The sequence below is a fragment of the Pseudochaenichthys georgianus genome, chromosome 7 (genome assembly GCF_902827115.2).
Source record: "Pseudochaenichthys georgianus chromosome 7, fPseGeo1.2, whole genome shotgun sequence".
Classification (NCBI taxonomy): domain Eukaryota; kingdom Metazoa; phylum Chordata; class Actinopteri; order Perciformes; family Channichthyidae; genus Pseudochaenichthys; species Pseudochaenichthys georgianus.
In genome coordinates, this window is record NC_047509.1 from 870,292 (window position 1) to 883,988 (window position 13,697).

Here is a 13,697-nt window from a genome sequence, read left to right on the forward strand (position 1 = left end):
CTACATACAGATATACACCTGAACATCAGCAGGAGAGGACTCTTTAAAGTAGAGACACTACATACTGATATACACCTGAACATCAGCAGGAGAGGACTCTTTAAAGTAGAGACACTACGTACTGATATACACCTGAACATCAGCAGGAGAGGACTCTTTAAAGTAGAGACACTACATACTGATATACACCTGAACATCAGCAGGAGAGGACTCTTTAAAGTAGAGACACTACATACTGATATACACCTGAACATCAGCAGGAGAGGACTCTTTAAAGTAGAGACACTACATACTGATATACACCTGAACATCAGCAGGAGAGGACTCTTTAAAGTAGAGACACTACATAGGCTACTGATATACACCTGAACATGAGCAGGAGAGGACTCTTTAAAGTAGAGACACTACATACTGATATACACCTGAGCAGGAGAGGACTCTTTAAAGCTGTGTGTAATCCATCCACCTTCGGAGGAGTTTTTGTCTTTTCTCACAGGATGTATTTCTACATTTGTCCATAAAGCATAAATAAAACGTTCATGTTTAAATAAACGTTGAATTTTTCCAAAAGAGCTCAAGAAAATGTAGGGTATTGTTTTTTAAAAAATCACATTTATTTTCCTGCAAACATTAGGAGACAGCGATGGCGGGCGGTTCATTGGTCAGTGTTTTAATAATGCTGAGGAGACAAATAACCAAACATTGGTGCTATTCATTTAATACTTGGCGTAAAAAAGGGACTGAATATAAACTAACTGTTCCCAGCAGCTCCATCACAGGTATTAATATTTGGAAGGGAAAACATCCAAAAGCTAGCGTGATGACGTAGAAATGTTAAAAATATTATTCTAATAAAAGATTCCTGATCTATTTAATGATCTATTTACAAACGGGCAGAAATGAGCATGATGACATGGATGTGTGCTTATTACGCCGTTAGAGATGGGAAGCAGATAAATCAATTAATACGATAATCGATTCATATTATTCAAACATGTGCTGATTAAAGCGTCTCAAATGAGATGATTTTATGCTTTTTCTTCATCATATCGGACTATAAACGGAATATTCTGGACTTCTTTCTTTGTTTTATGACCTTTTGCAGAGAAATCGGTAAATAAAAAGCAGGTTATTCGATACAGAAAACAATCAGTTGCGGCGCAGGAATGAGTCCGTGCTGTAGTTCCTTGATAGCCCAACGTTAGCCTTAGTGGTGGTGATGGGAAGTCATGTGACCATGCTGTAGTTCCTTGATAGCCCAACGTTAGCCTTAGTGGTGGTGATGTGAAGTCATGTGACCGTGCTGTAGTTCCTTGATAGCCCAACGTTAGCCTTAGTGGTGGTGATGTGAAGTCATGTGACCGTGCTGTAGTTCCTTGATAGCCCAACGTTAGCCTTAGTGGTGGTGATGGGAAGTCATGTGACCGTGCTGTAGTTCCTTGATAGCCCAACGTTAGCCTTAGTGGTGGTGATGGGAAGTCATGTGACCGTGCTGTAGTTCCTTGATAGCCCAACGTTAGCCTTAGTGGTGGTGATGTGAAGTCATGTGACCGTGCTGTAGTTCCTTGATGGCCCAACGTTAGCCTTAGTGGTGGTGATGTGAAGTCATGTGACCGTGCTGTAGTTCCTTGATAGCCCAACGTTAGCCTTAGTGGTGGTGATGGGAAGTCATGTGACCGTGCTGTAGTTCCTTGATTGCCCAACGTTAGCTTTTTACTTCAGAAATCACCAGGGATGCTCCGATCGATCGTTATCGCCCGATATTCACTCTCAAAAAAAGCTCGCCGAAATGGCTTCACCGGTCAGGCAGTATTTTAAGACAGTAAAATAGCGGAATGCAACGTGTGTGTGAAGCAGAAACCCTGCAGCTGCACCCGCTGTGACGGACCGGTGAGCGGAGCAACACACACACTAAGAGTTAGACCGAACACACTTAGCTATTTGATCTACCTCTGGAACAAGCTACGCTAGTTATACATATGTTTATTCTTCACTGTCGGTCACTCGTTACTGGATCAGCGAGCTGCATGAGACGATACTGACAGGCTGTCGAGAGAGAGAGAGAGAGAGAGAGAGAGAGAGAGAGAGAGAGAGAGAGAGAGAGAGAGAGAGAGAGAAATGCTAACTTCTCCCGTGTTATTATCCAAAGTTAATGTAAACTTGAATAATGTACTTCATTTGAATGTAATAATTATGTTGGTTGTTTGTGGAAGCGCATCACGTATTGAAAAATGTATCTGGACTTTTCGATCCGTTACGATTATAAATGGAAGATCCCCCATAGCCCCCACCCAGCCGATCCGACCCAAAATTCCCGATCGCAGCATCCCTAGAAATCATTAAGTGGTGCTAATGTGTGGAGATTATCCTGCTGAACAAAACGTGTTAGTATCATAAACGTTTGTTTGACACAGAGATTATTTACTGCAATAATCCAAAATTCCACTGAACCAGGGAGATGCTGCCTTCAGGGTCCAACAGACATCTCTGCACCACTCCATAGGTAACACATGCGGGTGTTTCATCATCATTCAGAGTTCATGGGTAGCAACCAGGAGATCCTGTGGGCGCTCCACTCGAATTACAAGGACCTACGAGTGTTTAGGAGTCTGGGAAGAGTATTTTCCCGCTCCACAGTAACAGTTACAACCAAGAAAATACTTTGTTAGCATCAGCTTCCCTTAAAGTCCTGTATGTGACCATGTGTCCTGCAGACAGCTATAACAGAGGTTTTTTTTGCTGCTTTTTTCCATATTTTGGTTGTTGTTTGAAGCACAGCTTTGGCACGCCAGATGCTCGGCTAACGTTGATTTCAGCAGCTGTAGAGCCGCTAACCTCGTTCATGACAAGAAGCGAGCAGAAAGGGGGAAAAGCGAGCGCTAAACAGGGAGAAAGTGTGAGGAGGAGATCACTGCAGTCACTACCTCAGGAGTCAGACAGTAAGGTCAAGTGAGGAGAGGGCGGGGCTTCAGATGTTTTCTCGAGGCGTCCTCCACTTATACTTCTGCTTGCCAGCACTTGCCGAGTACAACAACGTTCTATGTTAGAAATGTACAGTACGGGTCGCAGCACGTAGAAACTGCCGGATGCTAACCTGCATATGTTGGGCAATTTGCACAATTAGGATAAGTTGCAGACAATAGCTAAACAATAACGGCTTGGTTGATTTGGACAATTTTGTTGTGGTTTTTAAGGTATATTGAGGATGTTGAATTTATTCCTGACCCTTGTAGCATCAAAAATGTCAGTTATGAGTCCCCTATAATGATAATAATAATAATACATGTGACTTGTATAGCGCTTTTTTAGAGACCCGAAAAGACGACCCAAAAATCGAAATTCATCAAATCAGTCCTTTCGGAGGTACAAAAATGGCCACTTTCTGGTTAAAACTGCCATTTATGATCCAAAAATTTTTCAAAAACTGGTCCAACATACTCATAACCTCCAAAGCCACTCAAAAACTGTCCAAAATCAGCCGAGTCGTTTTATGAACTACTGTCTGGATATGCTAATTAACACAACTTATGCTAATTGTGAAAATTGTCCAACATATGCAGGTTAGAATCCGGCAGTTTCTATGTGCCGAGGACCCGTATTATACATTTTCGGGTTCACAACAGGACTCAAATGAGCTGGCAGACAGACGTTGTATTCCAGGAGCGTCGAGGAATGTGAAGGATTTATCTTTAATTCGGGATTAAAGGGCTCCTGCCTTCACTTCAGGATGATGTGGTAACCGTCATTCGAGTCATCTGGAAGGAAAAAAGGAAAAAGAAGGGCCGTTATGAATAAAAACCTGCAAATGATAAAGTGCATCAAGCTTTAAATATAGAAATCAAATACCTTTCATGGTGTCCAGAACAAAACAGACTTCATCCTGGAAGTTCTGAATCATCTGTTAAAAGAGGAAATGGGTAGAAAGACAGCATTTTGAGGGGTTTTCCGAACTTCAAAAGATATTTTGACATTTGATCCTACTTTTACATTGAGTTAGCTGTAATTTGGCCGTTCATAGTGTTTAATTGACAGATGTGTATCTTTCACTCTCAACATGTATGTATTTTACATTTCATTTCCGTTTCATTTTCTATTTTGAGATGTTTATATTCTACGTTTGCTCCTTTATTTTAACATTATGTGCAATACCGCATTTTAACATGCTGCTGTATCGAAGAAAAATCCAAATTTGGGAACAACCAAGACATCTTATCTTATTTTGCCAAATCCAAGAACTACAATATTCTAAAATCTCCGCTGCACTTAGATTCTGATCCTGAACACACCGCCAGGGATTTCTTTTATTCCAAATACATCAAATCATCAACTAAAATAACTGAGAAATTTCACAAAATATGACAATCAACGAGATTCATTTTCAAATCGAAGCTCAAAAGTATCTCATGCATGGTCAAATATATCACAGCTGCAATCAGGGTGCAAAAATAACTTAATTAAAGTCTGGAAAATATTCAAATATGATCAGTTTTTCAATAGATTAGCATTGTTTTTTGACTGGTAAATGGAGGTGATTCAACAATAAACAAATGTTTGCTGTCCACAACGGACAAATACTTATTAAAGTCTCAAACAAAAATCTTCAACCAAACCCGCTGATAATCTACAATAGACGGGGGTTATGGAGAGCCAACGGTTTAAATTAAATAAAGATATTTGCTTTCTCAGCCAATTTTGCACACAAAATAATGCAAATTGTTCTATTGTTTGTCCTTAAAATTGGAGAATATTCTGTTGTTGTTGTTGTGTGTAAATCCACAGGGGGTGTTAGTTACCTCGTCGCTGACCAGCACGTGGATGCCGGTGGGTCCCTGTTTGAAGATTTGATTGATTTGTCGTGGCGAGATGTTGAAGAGCTGAGCGATCTTCTCCGTCAGCTCCGAGGAAGTGAGCTCCTCCAGGTAGATAGCGTGATATACTGCAGGAGGAACAAAAAGGTACAAAGATAGGATTTAAATTAGTCACCTGCCGTTTTTTTATACAAAGTAACATCTTTAGTGTGTAATAGATATGGAGCTACAGCTGCTTAACTTAGCATAAAGCCTGAAAACGTAAAGGGGACCTATCATGCAAAATGCACTCTTGTACGTCTTTTATACATGAATATGTGTCCCCGGTGTGTCAGGGAACTCACCAGGTGTCAGAAAACACAACCCTCTCTATTTTCCTCCATACCCAAATCTCTAAAAACGGGGCTGCAACGGAGCCGATACAGATTTGAAATATCTCTGACGTCAGGAACAAGGAGCTCCGCCTATATGGGCAACTCTCCACCTTTCAGGAGGAGACAGCCACGGTCATTGCCGTTCGCTGTAGTCTTCCACAAAAGTAGCGAAGAAGACTTCTCAGATTCAGCCCTTGCAAAAACAGGACCATAAAAGAGCAAATCGAGCGAAATGAGATTTGATATTTTGAAAAGAAAACTTCACAGACATGTTGTATGTTGCATGTTGTATGGCCCTACAATATATTATTCAAATATAGCATGATGGGTCCACTTTAAGGCCTGGCTCTGTCCACAAGTAACAAAGCCTGCACACCAGCACTTCAAATCGAACACATCGATAGGGTCCCGACTTCTATTATTAACACTTCGATAGGGTCCTGACTTCTATCATTAACACTTCCATAGGGTCCTGACTTCTATTGTTAACACTTCGATAGGGTCCTGACTTCTATCATTAACACTTCCATAGGGTCCCGACTTCTATTATTAACACTTCCATAGGGTCCTGACTTCTATTGTTAACACTTCGATAGGGTCCCCGACTTCTATTGTTAACACTTCGACAGGGTCCTGACTTCTATCATTAACACTTCAATAGGGTCCTGACTTCTATTATTAACACTTCGATAGGATCCCCGACTTCTATCATTAACACTTCAATAGGGTCCTGACTTCTATTATTAACACTTCAATAGGGTCCCGACTTCTATTGTTAACACTTCGACAGGGTCCTGACTTCTATCATTAACACTTCAATAGGGTCCTGACTTCTATTGTTAACACTTCGACAGGGTCCTGACTTCTATCATTATCATTAACACTTCGACAGGGTCCTGACTTCTATCATTAACACTTCAATAGGGTCCTGACTTCTATTGTTAACACTTCGATAGGATCCCCGACTTCTATCATTAACACTTCGACAGGGTCTTGACTTCTATCATTATCATTAACACTTCGACAGGGTCCTGACTTCTATCATTAACACTTCGACAGGGTCTTGACTTCTATCATTAACACTTCAATAGGGTCCTGACTTCTATCATTAACACTTCAATAGGGTCCCGACTTCTATTTTTAACACTTCGATAGGATCCCCGACTTCTATTTTTAACACTTCGATAGGATCCCCGACTTCTATCGTTAACACTTCAATAGGGTCCCGACTTCTATTATTAACACTTCGATAGGGTCCCCGACTTCTATTGTTAACACTTCAATAGGGTCCTGACTTCTATTATTAACACTTCGATAGGATCCCCGACTTCTATTATTAACACTTCGATAGGGTCCCCGACTTCTATCGTTAACATTTCGATAGGGTCCCCGACTTCTATCGTTAACACTTCGATAGGGTCCCCGACTTCTATCGTTAACACTTCGATAGGGTCCCCGACTTCTATTGTTAACACTTCGACAGGGTCCTGACTTCTATCATTAACACTTCAATAGGGTCCTGACTTCTATTATTAACACTTCGATAGGATCCCCGACTTCTATCATTAACACTTCAATAGGGTCCTGACTTCTATTATTAACACTTCAATAGGGTCCCGACTTCTATTGTTAACACTTCGACAGGGTCCTGACTTCTATCATTAACACTTCAATAGGGTCCTGACTTCTATCATTAACACTTCAATAGGGTCCCGACTTCTATTTTTAACACTTCGATAGGATCCCCGACTTCTATTTTTAACACTTCGATAGGATCCCCGACTTCTATCGTTAACACTTCGATAGGGTCCCGACTTCTATTATTAACACTTCGATAGGGTCCCCGACTTCTATTGTTAACACTTCAATAGGGTCCTGACTTCTATTATTAACACTTCGATAGGGTCCCCGACTTCTATTATTAACACTTCGATAGGGTTCCCGAATTCTATTGTTAACACTTCGATAGGGTCCCGACTTCTATTATTAACACTTCGATAGGGTCCCGACTTCTATTATTAACACTTCGATAGGGTCCCGACTTCTATTATTAACACTTCGATAGGGTCCCGACTTCTATTATTAACACTTCGATAGGGTCCCGACTTCTATTATTAACACTTCGATAGGGTCCCGACTTCTATTTTTAACACTTCGATAGGGTCCCGACTTCTATTTTTAACACTTCAATAGAGTCCCCTACTCCTACGCATTTTTAACACTTCTTAGGGTCCCGGACACCTAAACCATGTGCACAATTGTAATGTATCAATTAAAAGCAGCCGCAAAAAGAAAAGTCTTTAGCCTGGATCTAAAAGTAGTCAGAGTTGCAGCGGACCTGCAGGTTTCTGGGAGTTTGTTCTAGATATTTGGAGCATAATAACTGACATACACACATTCAATCCTTTTAGTTAAATCCGTTTTAGGTCAAGGGGTAAAAAAACCCGCTGTGATCCCACCAGGCTCTGCGCCTTCCTAGATTTGGCAAATTAGTAATAATATGTTAACTAGTGGCTGTACATATACTGTAACCTCATCTACTCCTTGCACTCTCTGGTTGGATATAAACTGCATTTTGTTGTGAGCAATGACAATAGTCAAATGTTATCTTTTTATTTTGTAATGTGTCTCCTAGCTGATCAAATCTCATGCATCTTGTCATGAGATTTATTTATACTTTTTGCATCACATGCATGAACCATGAACATCAGTCGAGTGTATTGCTCCCGACATTCTTTCCTTTCGTTAGTCATTTTGTCAACACTTCCTTAAATACTAGAGTGAATCCTCTCCTAAAATCCCCCACATTGAACCTTTGGCCATTAAAGCTAACAACAATACAATATATACAACTTAAAAGTAGATAAACTTAGGAGGGTTTGGCTTATTTGAAGCTAAAGTATCTACTCTTTTATCTCAGAGCGATGCTGGGATTTTGTAGTGTGTCTCCTAGCTCATTCATCCTGTCAAGAACTCAGAGTTCAATCTATACATGTTTCTCCAATAACATGCATGAACATCAGTCCATTCTAAATACAATATATAACTTAAAAGTAGATCATCTTAGGTTGGCTTATTTGAATGTACATGCAGGTTTTTGCTGTTCTGAGTTTGTATCTTCATGGTGGATTATTTTAAGTGGCTCTGGAGAAAGCATCGTCTAAATGTAATGTTTTAAGACCACTGACCAAAGAAAGTGTTAGCAGCAGCGTCTCCGTTCTCATGTTTGGGCTGCTGCTCTCTGGCCTGCTGAGACTCCTGACAGACGTACACCGTCAGCCTCGGGCGCACCACCCTGCAGGCAGAGAGGAAACAATCAATCAAGGTTTATTTATATAGCCCAATATCACAAATTACATATTAGTCTCCAGGGGCTTTACACCCTCTGACCTTAGACCCTTGCAGGAAAAATAGCCCAAAGAAACTCCACGATTAACGGGGAGTGAATATTTTAAACCTCGAGGAGGATCCCTCTCCCAGATCTAACAGAGGTGCAAACGATGTTGTGTGTAGAGATTAAAAAAATTACAAGATGGACAATCTAAAATGTGTATATATATATATATATATATATACACATTTTAGATTGTCTATCTTGTAATAGTGGGGCAAAAAAGTATTTAGTCAGCACCCAATTGTGCAAGTTCTCCCACTTAAAAAGATGAGAGGCCTGTAATTTTCACCCTAGGTACACTTCAACTATGAGAGACAGAATGGGGGGAAAGAATCCAGGAAATCACATTGTAGGATTTTTAATGAATTAATTGGTAAATTCCTCGGTAAAATAAGTATTTGGTCCCCTTCAAACTCCACTATGGCCAAGACCAAAGAGCTGTCAAAGGACACCAGAAACAAAATTGTAGACCTGCACCAGGCTGGGAAGACTGAATCTGCAATAGGTAAGCAGCTTGGTGTGAAGAAATCAACTGTGGGAGCAATTATTAGAAAATGGAAGACATGCAAGACCACTGATAATCTCCCTCGATCTGGGGCTCCACGCAAGATCTCACCCCGTGGGGTCAACATGATCACAAGAACGGTGAGCAAAAATCCCAGAACCACACGGGGGGACCGAGTCCATGACCTGCAGAGAGCTGGGACCAAAGTAACAAAGGCTACCATCAGCAACACACTACGCCGCCAGGGACTCAAATCATGTACATGTCCAGGCCCGTCTGAAGTTTGCTAGAGAGCATTTAGATGATCCAGAAGAGGATTGGGAGAATGTCATATGGTCAGATGAAACCAAAATAGAACTTTTTGGTAAAAACTCAACTAGACGTGTTTGGAGGAGAAAGAATGCCGAGTTGCATCCAAAAACACCATACCTACTGTGAAACATGGGGGTGGAGACATCATGCTTTGGGGCTGTGTTTCTGCAAAGAGATCAGGACGACTGATCCGTGTAAAGGAAAGAATGAATGGGGCCATGTTTCGTGAGATTTTGAGTGACAACCTCCTTCCATCAGCAAGGGCATTGAAGATGAAATGTGGCTGGGTCTTTCAGCATGACAATGATCCCAAACACACCGCCCGGGCGACGAAGGAGTGGCTTCGTAAGAAGCATTTCAAGGTCCTGGAGTGGCCTAGCCAGTCTCCAGATCTCAACCCCATAGAAAATCTTTGGAGGGAGTTGAAAGTCTGTGTTGCCCAGCGACAGCCCCAAAACATCACTGCTCTAGAGGAGATCTGCATGGAGGAATGGGCCTCCAGCAACAGTGTGTGAAAACCTTGTGAAGACTTACAGAAAACGCTTGACCTCTGTCATTGCCAACAAAGGGTATATAACGTATTGAGATGAACTTTTGTTATTGACCAAATACTTATTTTCCACCATCATTTGCAAATAAATCCTTTAAAAATCAGACAATGTGATTTTCTTTCTCATTCTGTCTCTCATAGTTGAGGTATACCTAGGATGAAAATTACAGGCCTCTCTCATCTTTTTAAGTGGGAGAACTTGCACAATTTGTGGCTGACTAAATATTTTTTTGCCCCACTGTATATATATATAATATATATATATATATATCTTCTTAAAAATCCCGATTGGATGTCAACAATCTTCCAGGTGCCGCCCAAAAAGAAAAGTAGTAAGATGGGCGTGCGGCAGGACCACAGGCACGACTCTTGATCCAGACACAACCCGTACATATTGAAGGATATGAAGGAGACTCACCGTCCCTTCAGAGCGTTGAAGAGTCGGATCCCATCAGCCGGTCCACAGATCTGGATCACATCCTCTCTGGTCAGCTTCAGCAGGTCGGCTCCTGGTAAAGAAACAAGAGACTCCATTAGGAAAAGAAACACTTCTTCTAAACACGATATGGAGGGAGGATAAGGGAGGCATGTTGCGCAGTGCACTAGTGCGTTGGTGTTCGGATCAGGGGGGCACAGGTTCAAACCGGTTCAAACCCCACTGCAGTCAGCATGTCGTTGTGTCCCTGAGACACTTCACCCCAAATTTGCTCCTGTGGGGATTGTCCACAGTATTGAGTATGTAAGTCGCTTTGGATAAAAGCGTCTAGCAAGTGACATGTAATGTAATATGGAAAGAGTGCATGACACAAACAGCTAACATGAAAAAAACCTTTATTTAACGTTTAAATCCTGGGGCACAATAAAGCAGAATTCTCCCGTCAAACAAGGATGTGACAAATACTAACAAAAAGTATTTTAATACAGAACTAATCACAAGGATAGGTCTAAACTTGGGGATGCTAAACTCAAGGGTAGCAGGTGAAATCATCCAGGTAATCAAATGGGAGAGAAAACGCAGAGACAGGAAGTAAAAACAAACATAACACAATGTAAACACTTCATAATAAACGGAAAACACTCACAGATAATAACCACACGTGAACACATTCACAATTCATTATCTCCGTTTCATGGAAAACGTTTGTCCCATCCCATAATACCAATCCCACCACTGTGAAGGTTGCATGTCCTCTGTGTATCTTTGCAAACTTCGGCACAGCTCATTCCCTTTAAATACTCGTAAATTGTATATTATGTATTTTTTAGAGTAATAATATTAAATGGGATTTTTATAGCGCTTTTCCTAATGCTCAAAGACGCTTTACATAAAGTCAGAACAGAAACAACACCGAACATAGAGTAGTCCTAATCCAAGTGCAGAGTAAAATGGGGCACTCCTGATGTTCCTACTTTCTGTATTATTTCTGTATACTTTTATACATTTCTTCTTATTACATTTGATTTGATTTAAATGTGTAAAACAATAATACAAACAAAATAATAATAATAATAACAAACTTAAGCCGTGTCAAATTGATAAGCAAAAATATTACTCACTCTAAATTATATATATAAAAAAATGATTTCCTTAAATTACATTTATTTAATCCCACCCCTTCTCCCAAAAGCTAGATTATATATATCGTTATGTATTTGAATTTTTTACTTAAAGAAACACATTTTCTATTGAAAAACAAACAAAAACATAAAACAACAAATAAATAAAAAAACAAATGGATACATAAAATGGTAAATGGTAATCCTGAAAAGATAAAATAACAAACCAAATAAATAAAGCGTAAACACCCAGTTATGATTGAAAAGTTTCATCCTGTATATCTTGTGAAAATCGTGTCCTTATACCCTTTTTAAAATAAAAACAGTTTTACGTCAGGACATCTTCTTGTTTAAGCTTCTGAGCAGCTGTTGCACCAGGTGTGTATTTCAGAGCCGTTTTTACCTGAGAAGTTGGTGAAGAGCCGACAGAAAGGAGAGAAGCGGTTTCTTAGAAGCCATTGTTGAGCGTCCTGTGGCGTTGCCGTGGGTAACAGATTCTGCGGGGTAGGAAACAACTGAGGATAAAAAGTGGAATTACAACCTGAACAACTTCAACATTCAAGGCTTTTATTGTCATGTGCACATTAGCTACAGTGTAGAAATGGAAATGGAAAAAAACTGAAGTCACAGGCTCCTCCAACAGAGCAACATGAATATATATATATATATATATATATATATAGGACAAATAAAACAGATAAAATAGTGCAAACAAGCGTGAAGAAGTCACGTGGAATTACTGGCTTAAAACATTTAAGAGATGAGAAAATTGAGGCTACCTCGGGCCTAATTCCATACCGAACCCTACACCCTACCACTTGTCAGAGGTGGGAAGTAGTGCAGTACAAATACTTTGTTACTGTACTTAAGTACATGTTTCTGGTATCAGTACTTTACTCCACTACTTATTTTTCTGACGACCTTTTACTTTGACTTCTTACATGTTGAACACAAATACCTGTACTTTCTACTTCTTACATGTTGAACACAAATACCTGTACTTTCTACTTCTCACATGTTGAACACAAATACCTGAACTATTCTAGAAAACGGTAGAGATTAATTGATTGGTTGACTGAAAACATTTTGTATATTTAAAAGACCGTGGCAAAAACCAAGCAGCTTATAAACATCAGATTTTAAGAGAGGTTTACAAAAACTAAAACTAATAAACGCCACTAGAAATCTGTGGGGCTTTATTTGTATATAGTTGAAATGTATTGTCAGAGAGATGCTGATTATAAGCCATGGTTACGACGAGTTACGGCACTTCCTGTTTCGAAGGGTCGGTTTGGAATATGACCTCAAAGTGTAAAGGATTGTTCAAAAATTTACTCGGGGACAAACAAATCTTTCAAAGCAAGTTGACCTTTTTGATTTGGTCGATGTGATTGCTCTTATATCCCATCATCGAAGTCGTTTTAAATTGTGCCAGTTTTTAATGTTTGATAACAGTTTCTTTTATTTGCATATTGACTTCTTATCGTGCCGTTTTATTTGTGTTTTACAGCTGCATTCGTCTGCCTGGATTGTTTTGAGTTCATTTGTTGTAACTTTGTTCATGCTGCCCTCTTGGCCATGTCTCTTCTACATCAACATGTGTCCCCTCTTGGCCGTGTCTCTTCTACATCAACATGTGTCCCCTCTTCCTCATGTCTCTTCTACATCAACATGTGTCCCCTCTTGGCCGTGTCTCTTCTACATCAACATGTGTCCCCTCTTCCTCATGTCTCTTCTACATCAACATGTGTCCCCTCTTCTCCATGTCTCTTCTACATCAACATGTGTCCCCTCTTCTTCATGTCTCTTCTACATCAACATGTGTCCCCTCTTCTTCATGTCTCTTCTACATCAACATGTGTCCCCTCTTCTTCATGTCTCTTCTACATCAACATGTGTCCCCTCTTCTTCATGTCTCTTCTACATCAACATGTGTCCCCTCTTCTTCATGTCTCTTCGACATCAACATGTGTCCCCTCTTCTTCATGTCTCTTCTACATCAACATGTGTCCCCTCTTCTTCATGTCTCTTCTACATCAACATGTGTCCCCTCTTCTTCGTGTCTCTTCTACATCAGCATGTGTCCCCTCTTCTTCCTGTCTCTTCTACATCACCATGTGTCCCCTCTTCTTCGTGTCTCTTCTACATCAACATGTGTCCCCTCTTCTTCGTGTCTCTTCTACATCAACATGTGTCC

At 40.3% G+C, this 13,697-nt stretch overlaps 1 protein-coding gene across 1 annotated transcript in view; it reads right to left on the reverse strand.

Moving 5' to 3' along the window:
* Nucleotides 1-592: 592 nt before the first annotated feature.
* tfcp2 (transcription factor CP2) overlaps nucleotides 593-13,697 on the reverse strand; it is a 38,455-nt gene continuing 25,350 nt past the window's right edge. Inside the window, exons 11-16 of the mRNA XM_034086414.2 lie at nucleotides 11,904-12,015; nucleotides 10,362-10,452; nucleotides 8,371-8,477; nucleotides 4,794-4,936; nucleotides 3,847-3,898; nucleotides 593-3,755 (exon numbers count right to left, since the gene is read on the reverse strand). Of these exons, the coding sequence (XP_033942305.1) occupies nucleotides 3,718-3,755; nucleotides 3,847-3,898; nucleotides 4,794-4,936; nucleotides 8,371-8,477; nucleotides 10,362-10,452; nucleotides 11,904-12,015 (543 nt within the window). The 3' untranslated portion in view covers nucleotides 593-3,717. The remainder of the gene's footprint in view (nucleotides 3,756-3,846; nucleotides 3,899-4,793; nucleotides 4,937-8,370; nucleotides 8,478-10,361; nucleotides 10,453-11,903; nucleotides 12,016-13,697) is intronic.